Source organism: Chionomys nivalis, chromosome 25 (assembly GCF_950005125.1).
Source record: "Chionomys nivalis chromosome 25, mChiNiv1.1, whole genome shotgun sequence".
Classification (NCBI taxonomy): Eukaryota; Metazoa; Chordata; class Mammalia; order Rodentia; family Cricetidae; genus Chionomys; species Chionomys nivalis.
In genome coordinates this window covers 35,947,162-35,973,109 of record NC_080110.1, presented here as the reverse complement: position 1 = coordinate 35,973,109, position 25,948 = coordinate 35,947,162, and the positions used below count along the sequence as shown (strand labels likewise).

Sequence of the window (25,948 nt, the reverse complement as noted above, 5' to 3'; positions counted from 1 at the left end):
TCAGAACAGCGTGCTTCCCGTTTGATTTCTAACGCTCTAGGAGCCTTTGGCCTGTGGGCTGAAGGAGTGAACGGATTTTCCAGAGGTGCCAAGCTTTACCCCAGCAAAGATCACACTTTAGCTCTGTCCACGTGGGTTTCTGATCCTCCCCATCCAGACGACAGAGAGCAAAGCCAGAGTTCTTTCTTTAATTGCTTTGCATCCACGCACTGACCTCCAGGGCTCTGTTTATAAAGTCTATCGTGCAATGCGCTCCACAGTCCCCCGCCTTTCATAGCGTGTTTCTCATGAGACCTGGTAGACAGTAGTGTTTGATCACTGTAGTAAACTCAATGCTTGGTTTCCTCCAGAATCAACTTACATCCCTGCTTGGGTGGTGAGGTGACAAGCACAGCTTCTTGCTTCTTCTGAACATAAAAGGAAGTCTGTTTGACTCTCTTTAGTAAGATCTCCAAGTCAGCAAGCTCTGGAGCCAGAGACAGAAACTAGGAACTCGTGTTAACATAAAAAACTTTCAAGTTTCTTTAGAAAGAAGGCCAGCTCATTCTTCTCAACAGGCAAAGCCAAACTTCAGGTCAGTGAGTCATAAATCAACAGAACACATTTTTAAATCAGTGTAAAACTTAGTAAGTAGAAGTCACAGAGAGAAACAGGAGCTCAAATCTCATCCAGATTCATCATGAAGACAGGACGTTTCTGTGATTCTCAGATTAGGATGAACTCAGCGCCCGTGCTCCAGCTGCAGGGTTTCCTCATTAGATGATTTACCGGAAGAAGAACTCCAGTTGCTACCTGAGCGAGAACACTCAGAGATGCAACCCTCTGACAGATAACCCATGTGTGGCTCACACTTCTACTGCAGGCAAAAATCCTGAAAACTTACTTGCCCTCCACTCAGTAGGGCAAAACAATTTGCATTTTTTGAATACCACATAAAATATACTGTCCCTTAAAATAGTATGATGATAAAAGCAAAATTAATGGCAAATTACTAATAATAGTAAAATTCAGATGATAGTCATGTGGTGCTCCTTGAGGAATACTATACCCCCCTACTTTTAAGTATGATTGAAATTTTCAGTATAAAAAATTTGGGGGGCTGGAAAAATTGCATAGTGGTCAAGAGAATTTACTACTTTTGCAAAGGACCCAAGTTTGGTTCCCAGCACCTACACAGCAGCTCTCAACTGCCTGTAACTCAAGTTTGGGGAAACCCAACACCCTCTTCTGTCCTCTACAGGCACTACACACATATGGTGTACATAATCTCATGCATGCACACATACATATAAATTAAATAAATTCTTAATTTTAAACATTAATTTATGAAGCTAAGAAGACTGTTCAGTCAGTAAAGTTCTTGCCTTACAAACATGAAGACTTGAGTTTGATCTCCAGAAACCCACATATTAAAACAAAACAAAAACAAAAAAAGCTAGGCATGGTGGCACATGATTGTAAATGCTTGTAACCACATCACAGCAGCCTAGACACAGAGAATAGGGTCCTTGAAACTGTTGGACATCAATCTAGCTTACTTGGCAAGCTCTCAGTCAGAGAAATGAGGCTAGACATAGTGGTGCATGCCTTTAATCAAGTAAAAATTATCCCCTGGCCTACATGACACAGACACTCATACACACCACACACCACACACACACACACACTCACACACACACCACATTTAAAAATTAGCAGAAGGCTATCTGTAGGCTTTGTTTTTATAAAAACTATATAAGCAAAACTTTATTTTTTGTGATTGCTCATTTGATGTGTACTCAATAACTGATTTTTTTCAACTATGTGATGGCAATGAAAACCTTCCTTTCTCCTAAATCTTACTGAACAGCCAGAACTCTCTATACAAATGACAGATGTGCAATAAGCTCAATTCAAAAAACGGATACTTTCCTTAACAAATAATCGTATGCATGTATACATATATTTGTAAAATATGTTTGCATACATGTACATATACTTTAATATCCATTCCTCTATGGCTAGCTATTGATCATCTTATTTAATATTTACTTTTCTTTAGTAAGAGTGGCACCATTCTTCAGCTAAAGAGCTTAGTTTCTCAAACGGTACAACATTAGACAACTTTTGTATTTGATGAACAACAAAGAATCTGAACCTATTCAAGTCATACATTTAATTGTTCCAATATGTTATCTTATTCATGATATAATTCATGATAAAATTTGCATGATACAAAATACCACTGAATTAACGCCAGGTTTCCTTTGTCTGATTCCTCATCAGTGATGAGCTTAGAGGGGAAATTACTTGCTTCTTAATTTGAAAACATCTAAATTTACTTCATAGTTGAATGCAAAATCAAAGAACAAATAAACTTTTAATTCATATTTCCCACAGATCTTAAGCATCTCTAACTGTAGTTTTCAGAAACTGAAGAAAGGAGCTGTGGCTGTGGCCAGAGACCTGAGGTCGGCAGAGTGAAACATGAGCCTCTGCAGATGTTAGAGCTATTCCGCGGCACACACTAGCCTTCTGTGCATGGGCTGAGCAGCACACTTGAATTTGGATTAAAAATCTTAACATAAATTATTTGACTTTGACAATAGCAGCCTAATATTTCAGCTTTGTGCGCTATTCCCAGCTCTCTCCTTCAAAATGAAGCTAGTGGACTTTTTCATTTTTAAAAGCCACATTCCAGGTCTTGTTCTTTTAACACCAGCTTGCCTGGGTTTTGTTTTGTTTTGTTTTCATTTTTTTTTTTTAGAGAACTAAATTATATAATCAATAAGTAACAGGAATTATCTTATGATTGGTGATTGACTGACAAGATTATTAAAGCATGTAACTTTTGTGTAAAGAATTGTTTTTTTTTTTTGATTTTCGAGACAGGGTTGTGTAAAGAATTTATACTTCATCAATTTATTTATTTTTATACTTAGAGATTTCAACTATTAAAATGTTTTCACCCTGTTTGAGTCGTAAAAGAGACAAGTAGTTGATTCTATGACATCTCAGTGTCAGTCTCCATATTGTTATTACTTTGGTTTTTATCCAGAAATATTTACCTGTAACAGTGGCACACGTGATCAGAAGCCCAGAGCTCTGACTAGGCGGAGAGGCAGTATCCTGGTATTTAATTAGGTGAATTTGTTAGGTCAAATCTGCAGACTCCATTAGCTGAGGTGAGGGTCCCTCCAAACTAGAGAAGCTCATGAAGCTGCGCCCACAAGGACAACCAGGCTCACAAGAAAGAAAGGCAGGCTAGCTCTGTGGTACTTGTCAAAGGAATTCACAGCCACTGGGTTCCCTGTGCTCAACGAGCAAGCACACTTTAGATGAAGACGCAGCGGAACTCACAAGTCAGAGTGAGTTTCACTCTGCTGACCTCTGAAATCCAACAAGTTATGTTATTTTTCCTGCAAATTATTATCTCTTAGAATTGAAAACTAATGTTGATACATTAACAATCCATCAAAGGGCATAATTCCTTGGTACCCAAAATGAGACAATTTTTGTGCTTTAATTTAATACCAGGAACTCTGCAGTACCCAGATCTCAGCAAGAGGTAAAAGATGAGAGCCAATCCCAAGGGTGATGTAACTACATCCATGCTTGATGACAAGAAAACTCATGGGACGGGTGACGCTGCAGTAAGAGGCAAGTTCTGCCTCAATGGATAGAAGACAATAGCTTAAGACAGTTTTAACTTCCATCAGCACCCCCATGGAGGCAGCCTACGTCACAGACAAGTTCCCGTCTCTGTGTATCCACGCCCCCCAATCATTTGCAGAGACTCTTTCATCTATCTCAGATGCTCTGTGCATCTACAAAGTGCATCTCATGCACGTCACTGCTGTGAGCGGGAGCATGGGCACTCGGAAGATGCACGGCTTTTACTGCTTAGTTCCAAACTGTGAACGAGCCTGAAGTGAACTTGTCAATCATGACTTGAAGCAGCCCATAGCCCTGCTTTCAGGTGGGGCTCGTATTTTGAAAGGAGAATTGTCAGTCGTTTAAAATCAAAATGGTTCTTGATGTATTGAACCACTTTTCAGAGAATAATGTAAAAAAAAAAATCACTCAGAATAACATTATTAATGTAAACATACCTGAACCAGAGTCATATTTGGTTTCTGACCTGAAAAACAAACAAAAAATTAATATAAAAATTGTGAAAGGTCTGAGGTGGGGAGTTGCAGTAGTTATAGATTTTTATATAATTATCAGGAAATAAAATCATATCCTTAAGTATAAAGCTATATTTATGTCAACCATTCAATTGAATGCATATATTAATTCAGATTATATAGCAGAAAAAACTATCTTTCAAAGTCAGCTTTTCAGAGACGGGATTTTATTTTTCAAAATATCCAACCTTTCTTCACAGATAATCTTTCTTCAATAGTATTATGGAGTGATACAAAAAAGTCCGACCCATAATTATGCCTTTTACTCTATTATTAAAGATTTTCAATTCCTTAACATGAAGTAGGTCCTTAACACAGGGCAAATGAACTCAGTAACCCCAAACCCTTAATAAGGAGGAAGAAGAAACGGTTCCTTGTGGGAACCTTAGGTTTCAGATACAGGTTAACTCTGGCTGTAAATCCAGAAGCCTTTGAAGCCGCTGGTCTGGCTGTGGGAAACTGCTGTTGGTAATTACTCTCGAGAAGCCGGCGCTGCGCTGTCAAGCAGAATTAACCCCGGGACTGGGCCTATCCACACAGGCCCCTATAAGACAGCATTGTCTATATCTAGCTCTCAAACCAATTAGTGGGCATGCTCAGTCGGGTTTATATCACACATTAACAATCAACGGTATATACGTTCACAGCTGCCACGGCAAGATACAAGAGCCAAACAGCAGGAGTCCTGTTAGGACATCACATTGACAGAGAAGATTTGTCTCCTCTGTGGAAATGCAGTTAACTAACTGGGAAAGGGGAACTCTTTGAAATCATGCCACAGTACCAAAGCGGTTTTGGAAGGAGAAGTTTGCCTCACTTAAACTTGCTTCGAGAGAGCTCATCAAAGAAGAAAGGGGAAAAGAAGGGGCTTCTTTGGTAACAAAAATTTTCTCAAGTACTCTCAAATTTCACTTATTTCTAAACAAAATCAACAAATTTTCATAAACATATTATATATAAGCATTCATGGTTATATACACACAGACATAAATGTGTGTGTGTGTGTGTGTGTGTGTGTGTGTGTGTGTGTGTGTGTGCAACCACAGACTTGGTTTTGTGGGGGTGCTATGTGGTGCTATGAATTGAATCTAGGGCTTCACATGTGCTAGGCAGGCACTCTGCCCTTTAGCTCTCCCCTAGTACAGCCAATCACAGTGTTCAGCAACAACCTCTAGAATGTAGACCCAACTTCCTTCCCACACCTAGCCCTCATCTCTGTCCTTCCTTTCTATGCCCTCCCATTCCCAAGGCAAATTCATGTCACTCGCTGATATCCAGCATTCTGGGAAGCCATGCCCCATGGTTACACCATCACTGATGATAGCCTCTTGTGTGCTAATCTACTGGCATCCTTACCCACTTCCTCCCTAGACCTCGGTTAGGCCTTATTAATCTTTGTAGCCACAGCATTGAAATATACATGGAATATGCATCCAGATGTCTCTCAAGGGAAACTAATGATAAAGATATTGATAAAACATACATTTTGAGATATGAAATATTATGTCACAAAACTTACCAAGAATCTTACCTTGTCCTGAGACAGCTGGTCAATGTGTAATATATACCCATAAAATGCACATAAAACATTTTCACAAACCAATTAATCCCCTAGGCATCAATTAAAAAGTAGAAAACATTTTCATAATCCTCAGATATAGTATTAAACATTAAAATACATTGTTAATAATTAAAACATGATCATAGAATTAATATGGTCAGATTTGGGGTTAGTGGAAATTGGTCCTACGACATCTGCTCATTCAAGTTCCTCTGAGATTTTACACACTCACATGACCAGAGATACAGTCCATGTGTAATGCTACATCACAGCATCTGCTATATTAACATGTTCATAACTGCTCTTTGAGAACATGAGTAAAATAGGGACGGGAACAAGCAATCAGCAGGGCAAAAAAAAAAAAAAAGAACGCATAATATACAGACATGGGTGGCAGAAGGAGGTCAGGGGAGTCCACCATTGCAAGCACAATCCTTGCAGGCTTAGTTCTAGTAGTAGCTATACTAGGTACCAAAATACAAAGCAGAACAATGCAGGACACAAAATGGATAAAACCGTGGTGTTCCCAAGACACCCACTCTATTCCTAAAGTCAGTTCCTTCGGCAATCACCAAGGGAAGGAGTTTGGTGCCACTGCTGCTTTCCAACATGCATTCACCCCTTTTCATTTTCCAAAGTGTTAGGCACTCGACTGCACAGGTGAGATGATACTTCCATGTTAGGCACTCGACTGCACAGGTGAGATGATACTTCCGTGTTAGGCACTCGACTGCACAGGTGAGATGATGATACTTCCGTGTTGGGCACTCGACTGCATAATTGAGATAATATTTCCACACTATTTAGCACTTTCTTTTGTGGCTCATTGTGACCATGTGCACCAGGCTCCATCTCTTAAAGGTCCAGCACCCGAACACATCATACTGGGGATCAGTGCACCAGTCTGTGAACTTCTGGTGGGCACACTGCATCCACAGGCAAATCACAGGAACAGTTTACACTAGCATTTACAAACGTTTGAGTGTGAAAACAAAGATCCGGTGAACTGGAAGTCAGAAAGGGTGACACTAGGAAACTCAGCTGAGTGAGCAACAGAGTACTCACACGCCTGCCAAGCAATAGAGCAACAGTGCGTGTGCTCTACTTGGGATATTCCCACTCCCCCTGCCACCTAACCCAGAAATGTTACACATATTAGCTTCATCATTAGTTTGCTGGGAATTACCAGACCAGGCTAATTCTCTGGCCCCATAGCCCTGGCACACCTTTCTGACACTCATCGAAGTTATAATTCCATAACATATCTGTTCATATGGAGTTTCCTTATACTGCATCTTGGTGGGCTTTTAAAATATATATTAATTACATATTAATTGTGAATACAGGTAGGCTTCACTGTGACATTCCCCACACGTGTACATTGCTTTGTCTTGATACCCAGAGTTCAACAGCAACAGCAGGAACTATTAATTGTCTTCCTGAGAGCTAGTATCTCTTTCCCCAATAACAGAACTGCGGCTTCTGAGAGGGGCTAGGACACGCCCACCACTGCAGGGAAGACTCCTGTGTGAGCACTGCTCAGTGACTCCAGGAGAGCCCCGTAGCCCAGCTGAGGCCTGAGAGGTCAAGTGTCGTCCTTCACTGAAAGGAGGAGAAAGGGTATTGAGAGGGAAGACCCTCCTCAGGATCTCTGCTCCTATCCTGCCTTCAGAACGTGACTGTGTGAAGATGCTGGCTCGAAAGGGCCACAGTGTCTTACAGTCCCGAGCTAAAGGCCAAGACCACCTCAGTGCCGCTCAGTGCAGATCAGCTAAGTGAGAGGCACACCTAGAGGTATTAACAGTGCTCTTAGTCGGGAATTTCTATTCAAAATCAAATGCATTGTGTTTCTTTTAATCAGAGAATTAATAGATGATCCCTCATCTATCCCTGTACTTGAAATATTTTGATAATAATGTTACAGATACAGGCATGATACAAAATACACAAAAACAAACCACAGCCAACTTCAGTGTTTAAATACACAACCAAAATCCACAAAAACATTAAAAGGTCTGTCTATTGGCTGTATAGTTGTTTCTTTTAATCAGTCACAAATGTCCAGAAATTAGAAATCAAGCTAATCCTTATTTATTAAGGGAGCAGCAAGAATTGAGCCAAGCCACGCTGAAAACAAGATCCCTTTACAACCACCGTGGTGGACTGTGCAGTTGACAACATATTGTGCTGTGCATCTTCCACTTCCTTGTGAAATACAAAAATTAAAATTTTGCAAATGCTAGGTCTTTTGCATATATGTTATGGCTATGCACCTTGGTGTTCTTGTGGGGCTCCTAACAGTGGGAGTGGGGGTGTTTCTGACTCTTTTCATCTTAGGACCCTCTTCTTCCTAATGGGTTGCCTCATCCAGCCTGAATGTGAGGCTTGGTACCTTGTCTTATTGTAACTTGTTATTCTGTGTTTGGGTGATATCCCTGGGAGGCCTGCTCTTTTCTGAAGGGAAATAGAAGGGGAGTGGATCTGGGGGAAGAGGAGGACTGGAGTGGGGGAGCTGTGGTTGGGGTGTAATGCAAGAGAGAAAAATAAATAAAAAATTTTGCAAATATTAAAAACGAATAAATCATGTTCAAAACATAAGCCTAAATTCATTTTAAAACATTAATATCTGGGAAAACAAATTGAGACATAAAATGATGAGAAGGCAAGGAACAAAATCTACATTAAATCTACTAGGACTCTGCCTGCCGTGGGCCCTGCTCATGGGTGTCTGCCTGCCGTGGGCCCAGCTCATGGGTGTCTGTGTGCCGTGGGCCTAGCTCATGGGTGTCTGTGTGCCGTGGGCCCGGCTCATGGTGTCTGTGTGCCGTGGGCCCAGCTCATGGGTGTCTGTGTGCCGTGGGCCCGGCTCATGGTGTCTGTGTGCCGTGGGCCCAGCTCATGGGTGTCTGTGTGCCGTGGGCCCGGCTCGTGGGTGCCTGAGTGCCGTGTGCCTGGCTCGTGGGTGTCTGAGTGCCGTGTCCCCGGCTCGTGGGTGTCTGAGTGCTGTGTGCCCGGCTCATGGGTGTTTGAGTGCCGTGTGCCCAGCTCATGGGTGTCTGTGTGCCATGGGCCCAGCTCATGGATGTCTGTATGCCGTGTGCCCAGCTCATGGGTGTCCGCATGCGTGTCTGTGTGCCATGTGCCCATCTCATGGGTGTCTGAGTGCCGTGTGCCCATCTCATGGGTGTCTGTGTGCCGTGTGCCCAGCTCATGGGTGTCTGCATGCGTGTCTGAGTGCCGTGTGCCCATCTCATGGGTGTCTGTGTGCCATGTGCCCAGCTCATGGGTGTCTGTGTGCCGTGTGCCCAGCTCATGGGTGTCTGAGTGCCGTGTGCCCAGCTCATGGGTGTCTGTGTGCCGTGGGACCAGCTCATGGGTGTCTGAGTGCCGTGTGCCCAGCTCATGGGTGTCTGTGTGCCATGTGCCCAGCTCATGGGTGTCTGAGTGCCGTGTTCTGGTTCATGGGTGTCTGTGTGCCATGGGCCCAGGTCATGGATGTCTGTGTGCCGTGGGCCCAGCTCATGGGTGTCTGCATGCCGTGGGACCATCTCATGGGTGTTTTCTGAGCCCAAGGGACTAGAGATGCAAACAGACCTTCTGTCTCACCGAGGGAACCCTGTAAAGGAGCAGCCTGAAGCCACACCCCAGCTCGTCCACTTTCTATCCACTGACCCTGGACATGCTCATTCCCACTCCAGGGTTGTTTACTACCCACAGAATGTGGTAGGAAGCTTACTTTAAAAACTTCTGTGCAGTTAAGATGACTATAGGAGAGCCTGTGTCACATCCTGGTGCAGCAGAAGTCAAGCAAAAGCATTCTAAGCAGTAATACTGTGTGGAACTAACCTATGACAGCAAAAGCATTCTAAGCAGTAATACTGTGTGGAACTAACCTGTGACAGCAAAAGCATTCTAAGCAGTAATACTGTGTGGGACTAACCTATGACAGCAAAAGCATTCTAAGCAGTAATACTGTGTGGGACTAACCTATGACAGCAAAAGCACTCTAAGCAGTAATACTGTGTGGGACTAACCTATGACAGCAAAAGCACTCTAAGCAGTAATACTGTGTGGGACTAACCTATGACAGCAGCTCAACGGTTAGCAATGCTTCAGCTAAATGAGAACAGGTTGTATCACAAAAAAGAACTTGTGTGGGTGCAGTGTGAAATGATACAAGAAAGACAAAAAAGAACAGTGATGGAAATATCTGGAACTAGACAGGAAGAATGGCTGTGTTACTGGTTCTCTGACAAAATCACCTGATGGAGTGACTTGAGGGAGAGAAGAGTCACTTCGGCTCACCCGTCAGCAGGAACGCCCATAACGGAGGCCGAAGCCACTTTGTCCATGTCAGTGGGGGCTCTCAACAAGACTGCTCACATTTTAGCCAATCAGGAAGCAGACAGTTTGAGCTGGACACAGGTTTAGCCTATCCCCAGAGACCTACAATAGTCAGGTAGGTCCCGCCTCTCAAAGTCCCACAAGGTTCTCAGACCACATGACCAACTGAAGACCAAGAGCTCAAACACACGACCCCACGGAGGACACTGAATATTTAAATATAGCATTCTATCTCGATCCCCAGAAAACACCTCATAATACAAAGTGCATGCTGTCCAGCTTCCAGTTTTAACCATCCTAACACTGTTTCACAGCCCCAGAGCCCATTGTCTTTCTGAAACCATAGGCAAACATGCGCTGTGAGTCCCTGTAAAATAATATTTAAAGTTACATATTCCTAACCTACATTGGCACGTTCCTACCACAAAAGGGAGGAATAGGGCATAACAAGGAAGCTCTGGACCAAAATAAGACTGAAACCCAATGGGGCAAACGCTAAACTCTATAGCTCCATGTTCAGCACCCACAACTCTGGGCAGCATCATTTGAGCGCTAGTGGGTTAGGGTAGCCTTGCCCCACAGGGCCCCTTGGGAAGCCCGCAGCTTCCCCTAGCAGATTCTGCACATCCCTGGCTTCTGCACTACGATTTGAGCTTCATCTCCGCAGCACTACCAAGCCTGGAAGACTGGCCTCTCGACAAGCCTACAGGGCACTGTCTTAATTAGTGACTGATGTGGGAGTGAAATGAGGCGGTGGCGGGTCTCTCCACCATCACCCTAAGACCTGGTCTGGCACACTCGACCGCCAGCTCCGAAGCCTTGTGACACTGACTCCAGAAGTCATGAAGTTCTCCAGATCACGCGGAGCTTTTGAAAAGCAGAGTCGAGTTTGAAAACGCATGTCTGTAAGTTCTCCAAGTAATCCTGGGACCTGCTAACTGAGCCGGCATTCCTTTAACATGAAGAAAACCTCTCCTATTTACACTCGCGAAGTTTCTCGCCTTCCTAAGTATTCCGACTTGTTTATTTTACTAATTTTCAAAGTAACTTTTTTGCCCAATGGGGAACTAAAGGAGGTCCCTACACACTGTATGAAATTTCACATGGAAAATATTTTCCATATTACTGTAATAAAGTTATCTTTGTGGGAAGCACTGAGCTAAACAGCAAGCAAGGAGAAATCTGTTGGAAAAGCCCCAGTCCCACCTGGGAGATATGTGTGTGTGTGTGTCTGTGTGTGTGTCTGTCTGTGTGTCTGTGTGTGTGTATGTGTGTGTGTGTATCATTCACCACTTTCTTAGTGAACTTATTAAAACTACTGTTTTATTGTACAGCTCTTATCTCTGAGAACAGAGTCAAACAACGATACCTTGGGTTGCAAGGATTTGGACTGGTCAGCAGACCACCTAAAATGACTTGTCAATAAATAGACAAGTTTCATGTCGTCAGTAAAGTTATACTCCATCAAAGCCCCATGCAGAAAGACATATGAAAGACACATACCCAGAAGCCTTCCCGCCAATCTGGAAACCAGGCAGAGAAGTTCACTGGAAGGTCGAAACCTGCATTAAGTCATAGCTGAGAGCATTTATGGAGTGCTTACTATGTACAAAGCACTCTATTTGAAAGAGGAGGCCTTCTATAAAGTTGCCATAATTCAACCCGTAAAAGCCCTTTATAGTTTAAGATCAATAGCTCGAGCCTCCTCGAAGAGCAAACAGGAGTGGGCTCGTACTGAAAGAGGCAGGTGTAACGTCAGTTGGTGGTGAGTGGTGTCTCAGCTTGAATGAGTCTTCAGTCTACGTAAATTCCACACTCTGGGTGGTCTTTCAGAACATTCTCAAAAAAGGCACACCAGAGGTAGCAGTGCTAATTTATAGTTATGCAGACTATGAGTCATGGGACTGCCATTAACACTATACACTTAACTAAATGCACGGAAGTAAAACGTGCAAATCCCTAGCCGTATAATGCCAATTTTCCTTACAGCAGAAGCCGAGCAACTGGATGCCACCGAAACCCAAAGCAATTCATGGATTTTTAAGTGTTTTTGTTTTGCATACCATGCCAGCTAGTAAACATAAACCATGAGCCGCAGGAGGAGCCCGCCCCTTCCCACTCACTCATGATCATGGCATACAGGATGGATGAAGCAGTTAGTGGCCCAAAGTGGCTGTGTCTACTCAGTTCCTGGTGTATGGAGCAGTGGTAACAACGGGAATGTCCGCAAGAGCTGCAGCTTCCAAGTACGGCTCTAGGCGGTAGGAACACCAGCTAACCTAGAAAGCTAAAACAAGCCGAAACTCACCCTGGGGATGGACAGCTACTAACCTAAGAAGAGGCTGTTCCCGGGAGAAAACCCAATCTCCTTCCGAAGTTTATCCCAGGACCCTCAGTCCTCTTTCCCTCATCTTTAGCACCATCAATGTCTCCATGTCTACCATTTTCTTCATAAAAAAAAAAAAGCAAAGCATTTCCTTGAGCCCATCTTCCTCACCTCTGCAGGAGATGGGTCTTAGCTCTCTTGACCCAATCATGACCGCTGTGGTTTCTGAGATAATACTCCACTTACGTTTGGGGCTTGGAAGTCAGAGCATACCCCAGCATCGTAGTCCTCATACTGAAGTATTTTTCCAGTACTGACTCACTAGAGGTCAGATGTCCGCATCCTCCCGCATCTCCAGTCGTTCCTAGCTTTCTGGGATCCCAATACTGCTAGCATGCTCTTTGTTCTAAATTTACACATCCATGTCTACTCCAGCATCTCACAGGTCACAGTACCAGAAATACTAGCCTCAAAATAGCATGCTCTTTGTTCTAAATTTACACATCCATGTCTACTCCAGCATCTCACAGGTCACAGTACCAGAAACACTAGCCTCAAAATAGGTTTTTTTTTTTCAATTGAGAGACTGATTCTGCAGCCAAGGATTCTGAAATCATTTCTCACGGTATTCTGCCCTGAACATGTGTGTGTGTGTGTTATAGGTAGGTACTCATTTGATTTCTGTTAGTTTAGGTTTCTCAGTAAACAATTTATCCCTAAATAGAAGGCACTTTTTTGTTTGCACAGAACACAAATTAATATTTCATTGACTTAGAACTGTACAAAACTAAGATTATAATATCACAAATATTCAGAGAACCCATTTGCATGGACACTGCTATACAGACCTACATTCTTGCTTATAACTCAAGTCTACCTAAACTGCATTCTTGTTATAACTCAAGTCTACCTAAACTGCATTCTTGTTATAACTCAAGTCTACCTAAACTGCATTCTTGGTTATAAGCTCAAGTCTACCTAAACTGCATTCTTGGTTATAACTCAAGTCTACCTAAACTGCATTCTTGGTTATAAGCTCAAGTCTACCTAAACTGCATTCTTGGTTATAACTCAAGTCTACCTAAACTGCATTCTTGGTTATAACTCAAGTCTACCTAAACTGCATTCGTTATCTTCCCTCCCATATAAGGTGTCGAGCATCTAATTAGTCATTACTAAGAGCTTTGTCGCCAATCTCACAGGTGCTGACGGCTATCTCGATCTCCTGATGAGTGCTTTTGCAGCATGTGTTAAATCACTGTTGATAGCACTCAAATCAGATCTCCCACCAATGATGCATTCAAAGAAACACAGCTCTCCAAACCCCAAAGAGCAAAAAAGTCTACTCAATGCCTGAGAAGGATTCACAATGATGATCTTCAGGAAACTCAGCGAGACATAGAAAACATGATGAGACAATTCAGTGAAATTAGGAAAACAATGGATGATGGTATTAATAAGAGTAAGAAATTCAGCCAGGAAACTGAGCTGACTAAATAAAAAGTGAGGGGGGGGGGAGCAGGTGCATGGCCAGTCAGTAACGTGTACAGCCTGCAAGCATGACGACCTGCGTCTGATTCCTAGAAGCCACATAAAATAGTTGGGCATGGTGGTTCATGCTTGTAACTGGGGAGGCAGAAACAGGCAGATCTCTTGAGCCTTCTGGCCAGCAAGGATAGTCCAATACTCAGTGAACCCGAGGCCAGTCCCTGTCTCACAAAATAAAGGGGGTGGGACCTGAATAATGACACCCAAAGTTGACCTCTGGCCTACATGTGCATGCACGCACCCATGCACAAGCACACACACACACACACACATAAGGGGAAAGGGGGAGAAACATAAAGAAGATGGGGGACACCATAGAAAAACCAAACCTTCAAGTTATAGAAATAGATGAAGGAGAAGAATCCAAAGTCAATGGCATAGATCAAATATCCAACAAGATCAAGAAACAACTTGCCTAAATTACGGAAAGATACATTCATGAAGATATAAGAAGCATGCAGAACACCAAATATACAAGATCGAAAAGAAAATTTCCACAGCATATCATGGCTAAAACGATAACGCCAAGGAAAGTGCTCTGAAAGCTGCAAGAGGAAAAAAAACAAAACAACAACCACGCGTCACATGTCAAGGAAAACTTGTCAAAATAACAGCTGATCCAGAAGAACCTGGAGCAATGTATTTCAAGCCTGCCTGGATAATTTACCCAGCAAACCTTTACACAATAATCAAAGGAAAAAGAAAAACTTTCCACAATATAAACAACCTTTAAAAATTATACCCAAAAAACCAAATGTAAAGAAAATACAAGAAGCATATTTCAGGTTGAATAGAGGATTGAGCATAGCAGACAGATTGTAGAGGGAAACACAAAGCCATCAGTATTCAAACACATAATACCAATGAGAACACAGATAATACTAAAAATCAACCATACAATGATTACAATTAACACACACATTTCAATAAAAACTTTAAGTATCAATGGCCTCACCATCCTGTTCAAAAGCACAGGCTGACTGACTGGATCAAGAAACAAAACCCTTCCATCTGTTGTCTACAAGAAACAGATTTGAGCTTTAAACCAGGGTACCACCTTAGAGTAAAAGGATGGACAAAAATACCTCCAAACGAATGGGGCCAGGAAGCAAGCAGGAGTTCATTATCCTAATATCTGGCCAAATAGATTTCAAATTAAAACTAATCAGAAGAAAGAACGAGGAACATTTTATTCAAATGGAATAGCTAGCCAAGAAGACATCACTATCCTAAGTATAGGTGCACCAAAATCAGGGCACCCAGTCTCATAAGACTGTCCTATTGGATGAAAGACATAGAACATAGATTAACATCAATCCCTCTTATCTCCAAAGGACATCATTTGGACCAAAACCAGAGAAACAGCAGAACCAAGTAACACCATACATCAAATGAACTTAACAAATAATCTACAGAATACTCCAACTAAACATCAAAGAATACACATTCTACTCAGAGGTACACCAAAGCTTTTATAAAATAGACCATACCTGGGGACGTAAGACAAATCTTTATAAACTCTAAAAGATTGAAGTAACTCATTGTATCCTATGTGACCACAACACATTAAAGCTTAAAATTAACAACAAATCTCTGGCAAATACACAAACTTATGGAGATTAAGCAACTCATACTGAATGATGAATGGTCAAAGAAGGAATCCATAAAGAAAATTTTAAAACAATTCCTGAAACTAAATGTATCTGAGAACACAATACAGTGAAACCCCTGGTAAGCACTGAAAGCAGTCCTATGGGGAGATCTCTAGCTCTAAGTGCCTACACTCAAAAATAATCACTAGTGTGAGGACAACCAGGGCTGTTACACAGAGAAAACCTGTCTTGAAAACAAAAAAATTAGCACAAATAAATGACTTAATAATGCAGCTCAAAAATTTGTAAGTCTGGGAACCAAACAAAAACCCAGTCAATGGCAATAAATAATAAAAGTCAGAGCAGAAAATCAATGACATAGAAACAAAGAAAACAATACAAAGAATCAATGAAGCAAGGATCTGGCTCTTTAAGATTAACCAGATTGACAGGCTCTTGGCCCAATAAACCAAAAGGAAGAAAAAGAAGACACAAATGAACAGAATCAGCAATGAATATGGAAATGTTACAGCAAACACCAAAGAAATTCAGGATACCATGTGGGAATATTAAAAAATAAACAAACACAAACCTTCTACTACATTAAGCTGGAAACCACAACAGAAATGGATGAATTTCTAAATACAATCAAACTATCATCATTAAACTAAGATAGCCAACAACATAAACACACCCATAACAAATGAGGAAACCAAAATGATAATGAAAAATCTCTCATAGTTCAAAAAAAAAAAAAAAGTCCAGGACCAGGCAGACCTACAGCCAATCCTTCTTAAACTATTCCAAAAAATAGAAACAGAAGGACACCCCTAAACTCCTTCCACAAAGCCAATACCATCCTAATACCAAAACCAGGTAAAGATACGACAAAAAAAGAAAGGCCAGTATCCCTGATGAACATAAACTCAAAAATTCCCAATAAAATATTTGCTAACAGAATACAGTTATACATCAAAAAGATTTTCCACCATGACAAAGTTGGCTGTATCTATAAAATGCAGAGATAGCTCAATATGTACGTAAGTCAATAAATGTCTTAAATCACACAAATGGACATGATTTGACAAACTCCAACATGCATTCATGGTAAAGTCCTAAGGAATGTAAGGCTAGAGGGAACAGACCTCAACATAATAAAAGCAACAATGAGAAACCCACAGCTAAGGTCATCCTAAGTGGAGAAAAGCCTGTAGCAATCCCACTAACATCAGGAATGAGACAGGGGTGTGCATTACTCCGGATAATTTTTAATACTGTGCTCTCGGCACTATCCGGAGCAGTAAAGCAAGAGGGGGAGATTAAAGGACTACAGAGAGGGGAAGAAGTCAAACTAGCCATCCCTACTACAGGTAACATGAGCCCAAGCTTCAAAATTCCACTAGAAAACCTCCAGAAACAATAAACAATGATGGGGGATTACCATTCCAAATCTTAAGCTATATTACAGAGACATAATAATAAAAACAATATGAGACTAGCACAAAAACAGCCTTGTAGACCAGCAGAACAAAACTGAAGACCCAGGCATGAGCAGACATAAGTTAAGTCATGAAGATTTGGCAAAGATGACAAAAGCATGATGTGGAAAAGAGAAAGCATCTTCAAAAACAGGTACTGGGAAAACCGGACGTCCACACGCAGAAAGATCAAACGGCACCATTATCCATAACCTTGCGCAAAAACTGACTCTGATGGATCAGAGATGTAGATGTGAAATCAGAAAACCGAAACTGCTAGAAACAGGACAGGGGTAGGAAGGCCCTTTCCAAACAGGACACCAGTTGCTCAAGAGTTTAAGACCAACAATGGACAAGTGGGGCTTCATAAAATGGAGAAGTTTTCACATACACCTAACGAAACATTCAACTGGGTGAAGAGGAAGTCCACAGAATGGGAGAGGATCTTTGCCAGCTATACATCTGACAGAAGATTAAAATCCAGAATATATAAAGAATTCAAAAGGCAAGGCATAAAAGAAAAAAATAAGCAAATGACCCATTTGAAAACTGGGCCTGGGATCTGAACAGAGTCTTCTCAAAAGAAAAAAAATGGTTAAGAAATATCTAAAAAAAAAAAAAAAAAAATGTTCGTTGTCCCTAGAAATTAGGGAAATGCAAATCAAAACAATTTTGTGATTTCATCTTAGCCTAGTCAGACAGCAAACAAACATCAGCATCAAGTGCTGGGGAGGGGAGGTAAGGACAAGGGAGCTCTCCCTCATTGCTGATCTGACCAACAGAGGGACCAGTATGCAGAATTCTCAGAAAGCTAAAAAACAAACCCCAATCTCTCATTTGACCCAGCTATACCATCCCTTGACATCTACCCAAAATGCTAGGTCCTACACCACAGATATTTGCTCAGCCAAGTGTATTCAAAAGAGCTAGGAAATGGAAGCGACCTCCTTCAAATAATGAACGGATAATGACAGTGTGGTTCACATACACTGTGGGGAACTACCCGGATGTAAAGAAAAAGATGAAACCATGAACTCTGCAGTAAGTGGATGGGACCAGAAAAGATCACATTGAATGGGTAACCCAGACCCAGAAAGACAAACATAGCATGATTTCGCACCAGACACTCTAGCACTAAGTCTTCAGATGTGAGTGCAGGTCCTGGAGCAACTGCAGAAACCAGAAACCAAAAAGGGACTGTTGCCTGGGCAGGGGTGGGGCAAAAGAGAAAAATGGCAGGCCAAGTAATCTGATCAGGGAAATGGAAACAAAAGGGTCTCAGTAGGGAGGATGGAGAGGCGGATGCAGAAGCAGGAGGAGGATAAAATAATGGTAAAGATGTCTGAAAATGCTGCTAACTATTTACCTAAGGAAAGCCTTATAATACACATAAGTCTATGTATAAATATGCATATAGAGTTTAAATGAAATTTTCTCATCTAGGCTGACAAGCTCCCTTCAAGAGTCAAAGACCATCTACCAATATTCCAATGGTAGACATGAGAAGCCCTCTTTAGAACTGTTGCTTAGGGCTGTCCAAGAGACCCAAAACATACAGGTCCATGGTTGCCCCCAAGACATGATAAAGGTTTAGGACATTAACTCCTATTTTCCCAATCTTCAGAGAGGAGAAGGGAGCTGAAAGATACCTTGACCACCAATAAACAGTGATTTATTCAAACATGACTCCATGAGGATTCCACAAAATCCCCAAAGGACTGGGAATGAGGAGCTTTTAAACAGCTTAGTGTGGGGAAGGTTCCTGAAGGATGTGCCTAGGGAGCACAAAAAACTATGGCGTCTCCACGGGTTGTGCTGGGCAGTTAGTCTATCTGGCAGTTTACTGAAACACTCCATAAAACTTAAAGCAAACAAGTTTAGGTAAGGCAGGTGGTCTTCTAGGCTCTGTGAGCCACTCCACCGAATCAACTGAGTCACACAAACCCTAACTTACTTTTATCTTCACTTTTTTGGTCAGAAAGAGTTGCACGACCTAGAAGCTGCAACTGATGTATCTAGAAGGAGGGGCAATCGTGTGGCAGGAGCCTCCAGGCTGTGTGGTCTGTATGCTACCTCCAGGTACACAACGCCACAACTGAATTGAAACCTGTAGCCCCGGCTGCCAACCACTGGGGAACTGCTTGTTTGACGCGTGGAGAAAACCTCACACACATCTATCTGCTCATAGAAGCAGTCTGTTTCGTGTGTTGCCAAGAGCGCAGCAGCAGAAAGACAAAAGAGAAACGTGTTGGAGCTGGGTTTGCCCCAGGCCCTCATATTATGGCAGAACGATATGATTATGTTGTCGTAAGCGGTAAAATAGAACTGGGGAGGGGGAAAGCACTTCTGCTTCTTTACAATTGGATTTTCAGATTTCAGTAGAAGCGAAACACACTTCTACTGCTGTCTTTCTTTTTGTGTTCTGTTAGGGGGGTTATATTTTAACGATTTTTCTTTATCCTTAAGAATTTCATATGTGCATACAAGGGAATATGATCATATCCACCCCTATTTCCCTCCCAGGCATCTATTGTATCTCCCTCAACAATCAGCTTATTTCCATTCCAATAGTATCCTAAACATTAGGAGAGCCAACTGGTAATGGGTGTTTTGACAATGTTCATAGCCTGTTGTCAAATAGAACCAGTATCAAAAATAAGCTAGATAAACCTACTGTCCAACAAACTATATTTTCAAAGGAAACACAATTCATCATTTCCCAAGCATTTAACTTTTCGTGTTTGTCATTTACAATATAGATAGAAACCCCAACAGAAATACGACTCATTGTATGTGACTGCTAACCTGCTGTCAAATTACCTAACTCTCAAGCAATGGGGCACACCTGGAAGGGGTTTCTGGGCTAGATGTTTTGAGGGGGAAGACACACCCTAAATCCAGATAATCTGAGGTGAGAAGACCCACACTACATCCAGATAATGTGAGTTCAGAAGACACACCCTAAATCCAGATAATCTGAGGTCAGAAGACACACCCTAAATCCAGATAATCTGAGGTCAGGAGACCCACACTACATCCAGATAATCTGAGGTCAGGAGACCCACTTGGAATCTGGGCAACACCGTCTGGTAGCAGTCCGAAAGCTTTAGTATTTTGCCTGCTTGTTCTCATTCTTGGCAAGTTCATCTGTCTTGTTCCCAAGGCACTCCTCCTCTGGTGTTAGAGCCTGCTTCTTCAGGATTCCAACACAGCCGAAAAACTGGAAGCTCTCGAAGACTTCCCCAGAACTCCTGGCACTGAACAATCGCTGAATCCTTGGTCTTTCTGTTGTGAGACAGCCATAGTTGGACTATTTGAACCCCTCTATGTGTGTGATGGAAAGAGAGGGAGAGAACCCTGACTACTAAATGGTGTTACTAAATCTCTTCCCAGTTCCGTATTCAATAGTGTCACATGGGAGCTTGATACAGCCCATGTTGGAAACATGTTCACTACAAAAAAACCACCAAATCACCACAGCTTGAGCTATTATTTTGTGGATCGTTCAGATCAGTTGTTTTCAACGGAAGATAATCTTGCCCTTATGGAATATTTGGCAATGCCTAGAGAGAATTTTGCTGCCTGTGACTGGGAAGGGAGATGCTGTGGCCATCTAACGTGAAGTAGAGGGAGCTTTGAAACACCCTGCACTGCATATATTAGGAGATACAGCTAAGACCCTTGTCTTCCCATACATCTGCCTAGCTGTCTCTGCAGGGACTGTCTTTGTCACTCAAGCGCCTGAGGAAGGTCAGCCGTTTACCCCAGTGTATAAAAGTGTGCACTCTGGTCCTCTTGTTCTTTGTTATTTTTCTAGCATTTTGATATGAATGTGCATTACAATTATTTTTAACAATAACAGCTGATTATTATTTTTCTTTTAATAGAGCTCTAAATGTCTGGTCCTGGTTTGGTTTCTCCCCAGCTCAGCACTTTGCTGTAAGAATGTGCCAACCATCAGTACTGTCATTTTCCCTCCGTGGTGGGGATACACCCTTGCAGGTGTCAACAGTGCCATTGATAAAGGAAGCAAGCATTTACTGAAAGCAAGTTATGTGAGCCCTGTGGTTCAAAGAATCACTCTGGGAAAGGAGATAAGAGAGAACAGTTGGAGATGCTTGCAACAGAGAAGTGTCTGTATGTCTCTGCTACTAGTGTCTAGATGAGTCGGCTAATTCTACTAATTAAGCTATTTAACAAATAGAACCCCAAATGCCCTTTACCCATAGGAATGAAAAATATAAAATTCCTCAATCATAGCATAGTCTCTCAAGAAGTTGACAGTTATTGGGAAGAGATTTGGAAATGAACAATGTCTTCCTACAGCTATCCCTTTAAGTACAATACTTAAGAAATTTAGAATCCACATTAAAGTGGGGTTTTTAATCTTTTATAAGAAACTGAAAGTTTTTGGATGAGCTGAATCACTGGGTCAAACACTGTTTAATAAAATATCAAGTCATTGCACAACCCTGCTGATCTGGATGTGGGAGAGAGGGAAAGAAGAAAATACACAAAGAAGCCAGGTGTGGGAGGGCTGGACTCTTGGACAGAGAAACCTCAGGTCCCTGGAAGTGCAATGTCTTCATCTATAGAGTTGAACAGAGAGTTGGCTTCCTATGTGTAGCTGAACAAGGATGGATTATCACACACATGTAAACAGGAGGCAGGATTTATGGTGTAAAATGAAAACAATGTAGTTACTCTAGGTAGGAGCTGTCTCTCCAGGGGAGCAACCTCCTGACGACAAAGTCTAGGTGGGGTCTTGTGGTGGGCATTTTTGGTACACACTATCTATCAACAACCACACTCGGACCAGAAAGGAAAGATCATCCATTTCTCTAAACCTACACTGGGAAAGGCTTTGTCATTTCCCATGGGCCTAAGGCTATTACAACCTCAACGTAACTGCCCCCACATCAACTGCACACACTCAACTGCACACACTCAACTGCACACACATCAACTGCACACACTCAACTGCACACACTCAACTGCCCACATCAACTGCACACACTCAACTGCACACACTCAACTGCACACACATCAACTGCACACACTCAACTGCACACACTCAACTGCACACACTCAACTGCCCCCACATCAACTGCACACACTCAACTGCACACACTCAGTATCAGGCTTTACTCCCTCGGGGCTTCTGACAACACAACACGCAGTTCTAATAATGAAACACAAAACAAACTACATGACTTAATTTTGAGAACTCTGGTTTTGTATGTTCCTTACAGTTTATCACATAAACTTAAAAGTTATGTTTTTTTTTTTTTTACAAACCTTAATGTTTTTACAGATCATCTCCATAATTCCTGCATTTAATACAATAATGCTGTTAGGAAAAAACTTTTCCCATTTTACAAATGGGAAAGATGAAAAATCTTAACATAACTGGTTTGTGATTTTGCAGAAGATCTGTGCTGGGACAAAAAAAAATGCTGCTTCCAAATCATGATCTGGACATATTTAGGGAACAGACATTTGGTGGATTACCTCACAAGTGCTTACTGGAGCTCACGTATTGTTTTCACGAACTATCTGACTTCAAAGCCCACAAGGCAGAATGATGATAAGTTTTAATTGTCTGGCCCATGCTTATCCAAGATAAATCTGCATTCACATTGTTCTCCCGTTTATCCTAAACACTGTAATTTTCTGAGATAAATATAGGTCATTTTGACTTACGTGTAGAAATTAACACTATGATTTTGTTAATATGAGGCCAAATGACTTTCTACATATTCCTCTCACCAGAGCGCACACGTGCGCACGCACATAAACAAACACACCGTCATGATCTTGGCATTTTGTGTACACTATAGTTTCAAGCATTTTTGTACGTATATGTATATAACTTTTAAAAATTGTGGTTATGGGCCGGGCGGTGGTGGCGCATGCCTTTAATCCCAGCACTCAGGAGGCAGAGGCAGGCAGATCTCTGTGAGTTCGAGGCCAGCCTGGTCTAGAAGAGCTAGTTCCAGGATAGGAACCAAAAAGCTATGGAGAAACCCTGTCTCGAAAATAAAAAAAAAAAAAAAAAAAAAAATTGTGGTTATGTTTATATAGCACGCCCCGTTGAATTATGTCTTGCTACACTTTTATAGTTTCTATAATATGGTTTTTCTCAGTCTCTGAATAATGTGGTCTCCCTACCCACAGTGGCTTCAAGGTCAGGTATCAGTGGTGGCTTTTACTCCCTTTCTTTCCGAGTCACCCAAGAAAGTCCATCTGTGAATAGTAGAGGCGGGCGTGAGGGGTCACTGCCTCAACCCTGCGCTGCCACCGTTTGAGCAGAACTCTGCTGCCGAGCGTGCACACACTGTATTTCACACGAGCCCCCTCCCCTGCTATTATTTTATTCTAGGCCACCAGAAAATTGAAGCCGTTTTTCAGCTCTTTGCGAACACAAGCTCTTTCATGAGGAGAACTCCAGCCCAGCGCCACACACAGTGGACTCAGCTCTGCTGCCCCCCATGCATTCTTCCACCTACAGGAGACTTTCAACATGACCCTTTCGCCCCCTGCGCGACTTTGTGCCTGTGTGGCAGGGAGGATGAAGTGGTTAAGGACAGGGCTATCTGTTGTTCTCCTCTGTGGAGAGCTTGCTTCCTCTACCCCCATCAGCACTGCGCCTGCGGTCTTGACCATTGCAGCCACGGCAGCATTCTGGTGGCAACATGAACTTATCTTCAAGATGACTTCTCCATAAAATTCTGCTGGAAACTGGCTATAATTCTAGAAAAGTGCTAACCATTACCAACATGCATTTAACTCTCTCAAGCTCTACGTGCCTGCACTTCACAGGCCCCTCTAGACTACCGTGATCGTGTGTGCCCTTAAACTCACGCAAGCCACCTACGTTTAATATACTAGGCATGTTTGTGTATTTAGTTTTGACCCTGTTTGGCTTTACTTTCCCCTTTTTAGGGAGAATGGACCTGAGCTCACATATCCGGGTAGGCATTCTACATGTCCTGTGATTTGCTCAATGAAGACGGAAATACAGAAAAGGCACTTAGAATTACTCATGCCAGTTGACATCAGTCTTCTCAGAAATATAGCAAGAAAAAAAATTTAAGTGATAAATGTGAAATATAGCTAGTTACTTGCGAAAAAGTAAGACAAGAAATCAATATGTGAGAATACTATGCTTCCCTTGCCCCAGGCCTCGCCAGTCTGGGGCTAAACAGCTGCTGGCTTCTTCCGCGTTCAGTACATCTTACGGGGTGGGGGTTGGGGGGTAGCTCCAAGGGTCTTTCAAACAGAGTCGTTCTTGGCAATCAGCCACACAAGAGCTCGCCCTTTGTCCTAAATAAATATCATCTCCAATTTTCTGCTGAAGTCTTCAAGTGCGTCAACAATAAGACTTTACAAATAATGGAGATGTGTGTGATCCATTTGTTCTAGTGATGTTGATTAAAAGAACCATGTCTGATTGGCCAAGATAAAATACAAAGCATTGTATTACATAATTCCTCAACCTCTGCTTCCTTCCAAATTGAGCATTACTATTTAAAATACACTCACCTGCCAACTGTGTTCCTCATAGGTTTTCCTTGCCTAGTTCTCTTATCTATGAAATGTGTAGCTGGAGGGATTACATGATTTTAATATGAAACACTTAGGTCCATGCCAGGCATAATAACTGCTATGCAAGCATTAGATATTATTTTAATAGTATTGTTATTCTCAGTAATGAGCCTGTACTACAAAGTGAGCTGCTCAATGGAGGACTACTATGTGTACAGACAAACAAAAGTACCAGGCGGTGATTACGCATAGATAATGCCGCAATTTACCAGCTAACCTGGAAAAAGCGTCCCAATGGCTCTACTGCAAGCCTATATCCTCTTTCGACTCCCTGAAATCCACTGCACTCATTGCTATGACTCACCTCCATCTTTCATCATGCTAGCCCTTCGCTCAAAGTTTCTCCAAAATCAATCCAATCATAGTAAGACGCACATGTGATGATCAATAAGTATTTGGTGATTATTACATGCTTGGAGCTAAGAAATAATATTTCTAGGACATGGTCTTTCCACTGCAAAATTCACTTAGTAGAAGAGGGAAAGTAAACACACACACACGCATGCACGCACATGTACATACACCCATGCACAAGCATAGATAACTCAGAAGGAAGCAGTAACTGCAGTGATGGAGGAACATGGCAAGGAACAGAGCTGTGGGACCATGTTCACTGTGAATGGAGGAAACAAAGCCTGTGATGAAGAAAAGGATGTGGGCCTTACAGGATTTCAAGTAGGTTAAAAGACTTTTCTTTTAAAAGCTGCATCTCCCATTGGTCCCAACACAGTCCATCTCTCCATTCCTATTGGCCCCATTTTCTTGAAAACATACACCTTCAATCTTATCTCTAATTCCTCTTTCCACATACTCTGTCAGGATCCTCCACCAGAGAATAGCTGAGCTCACTTCGCTTCTCCTCTCCCCCTGCCCCTCCCCCTCTCCCCTTCCTCCTTTCCCTCCCGCTAGTAAAACGCAGATAACCTCCTGTCCCAGGAACCCTTGCTGACTTGACAGTCATAACCTCCAGGTACATGAGAGCATTTCAACCAGCAGCACTGCAAAAACTTACAATTGCCTGCCACTTTTCACAGTATCCCAACAAAACCATAGCTATAGTGAGAAAAATACTTTGTAATGTTATTTGATTTATTCCATAGTACGTGGCAATGTATCAGCCACAGCACAATAAAGATGGCCAAAACTACTTTCTAAGTCTGTTTTACCAATTCTCTCTCTAGTTTATCTGATGTACAATAAATTTACTTTATGAAATTTTAAAAGTTCAAATAATCAGAGGTGAGAACATTCTTGCTTCTGTCAGCAAATTTACTAACAGAAAGTCGGAAGTACCATATGAGAAATCGACCAGCTTGGTGAAA

The 25,948-nt window shown here is 42.1% G+C and overlaps 1 protein-coding gene across 2 annotated transcripts in view; it reads right to left on the bottom strand.

The window, feature by feature from the left end:
* Positions 1-25,948, bottom strand: part of Msrb3 (methionine sulfoxide reductase B3) — a 116,777-nt gene that overhangs the window by 37,735 nt on the left and 53,094 nt on the right. For both annotated transcript variants that reach the window (XM_057758217.1, XM_057758218.1), the window contains one exon: positions 4,092-4,120. In XM_057758217.1, the coding sequence (XP_057614200.1) occupies positions 4,092-4,120 (29 nt within the window). The remainder of the gene's footprint in view (positions 1-4,091; positions 4,121-25,948) is intronic.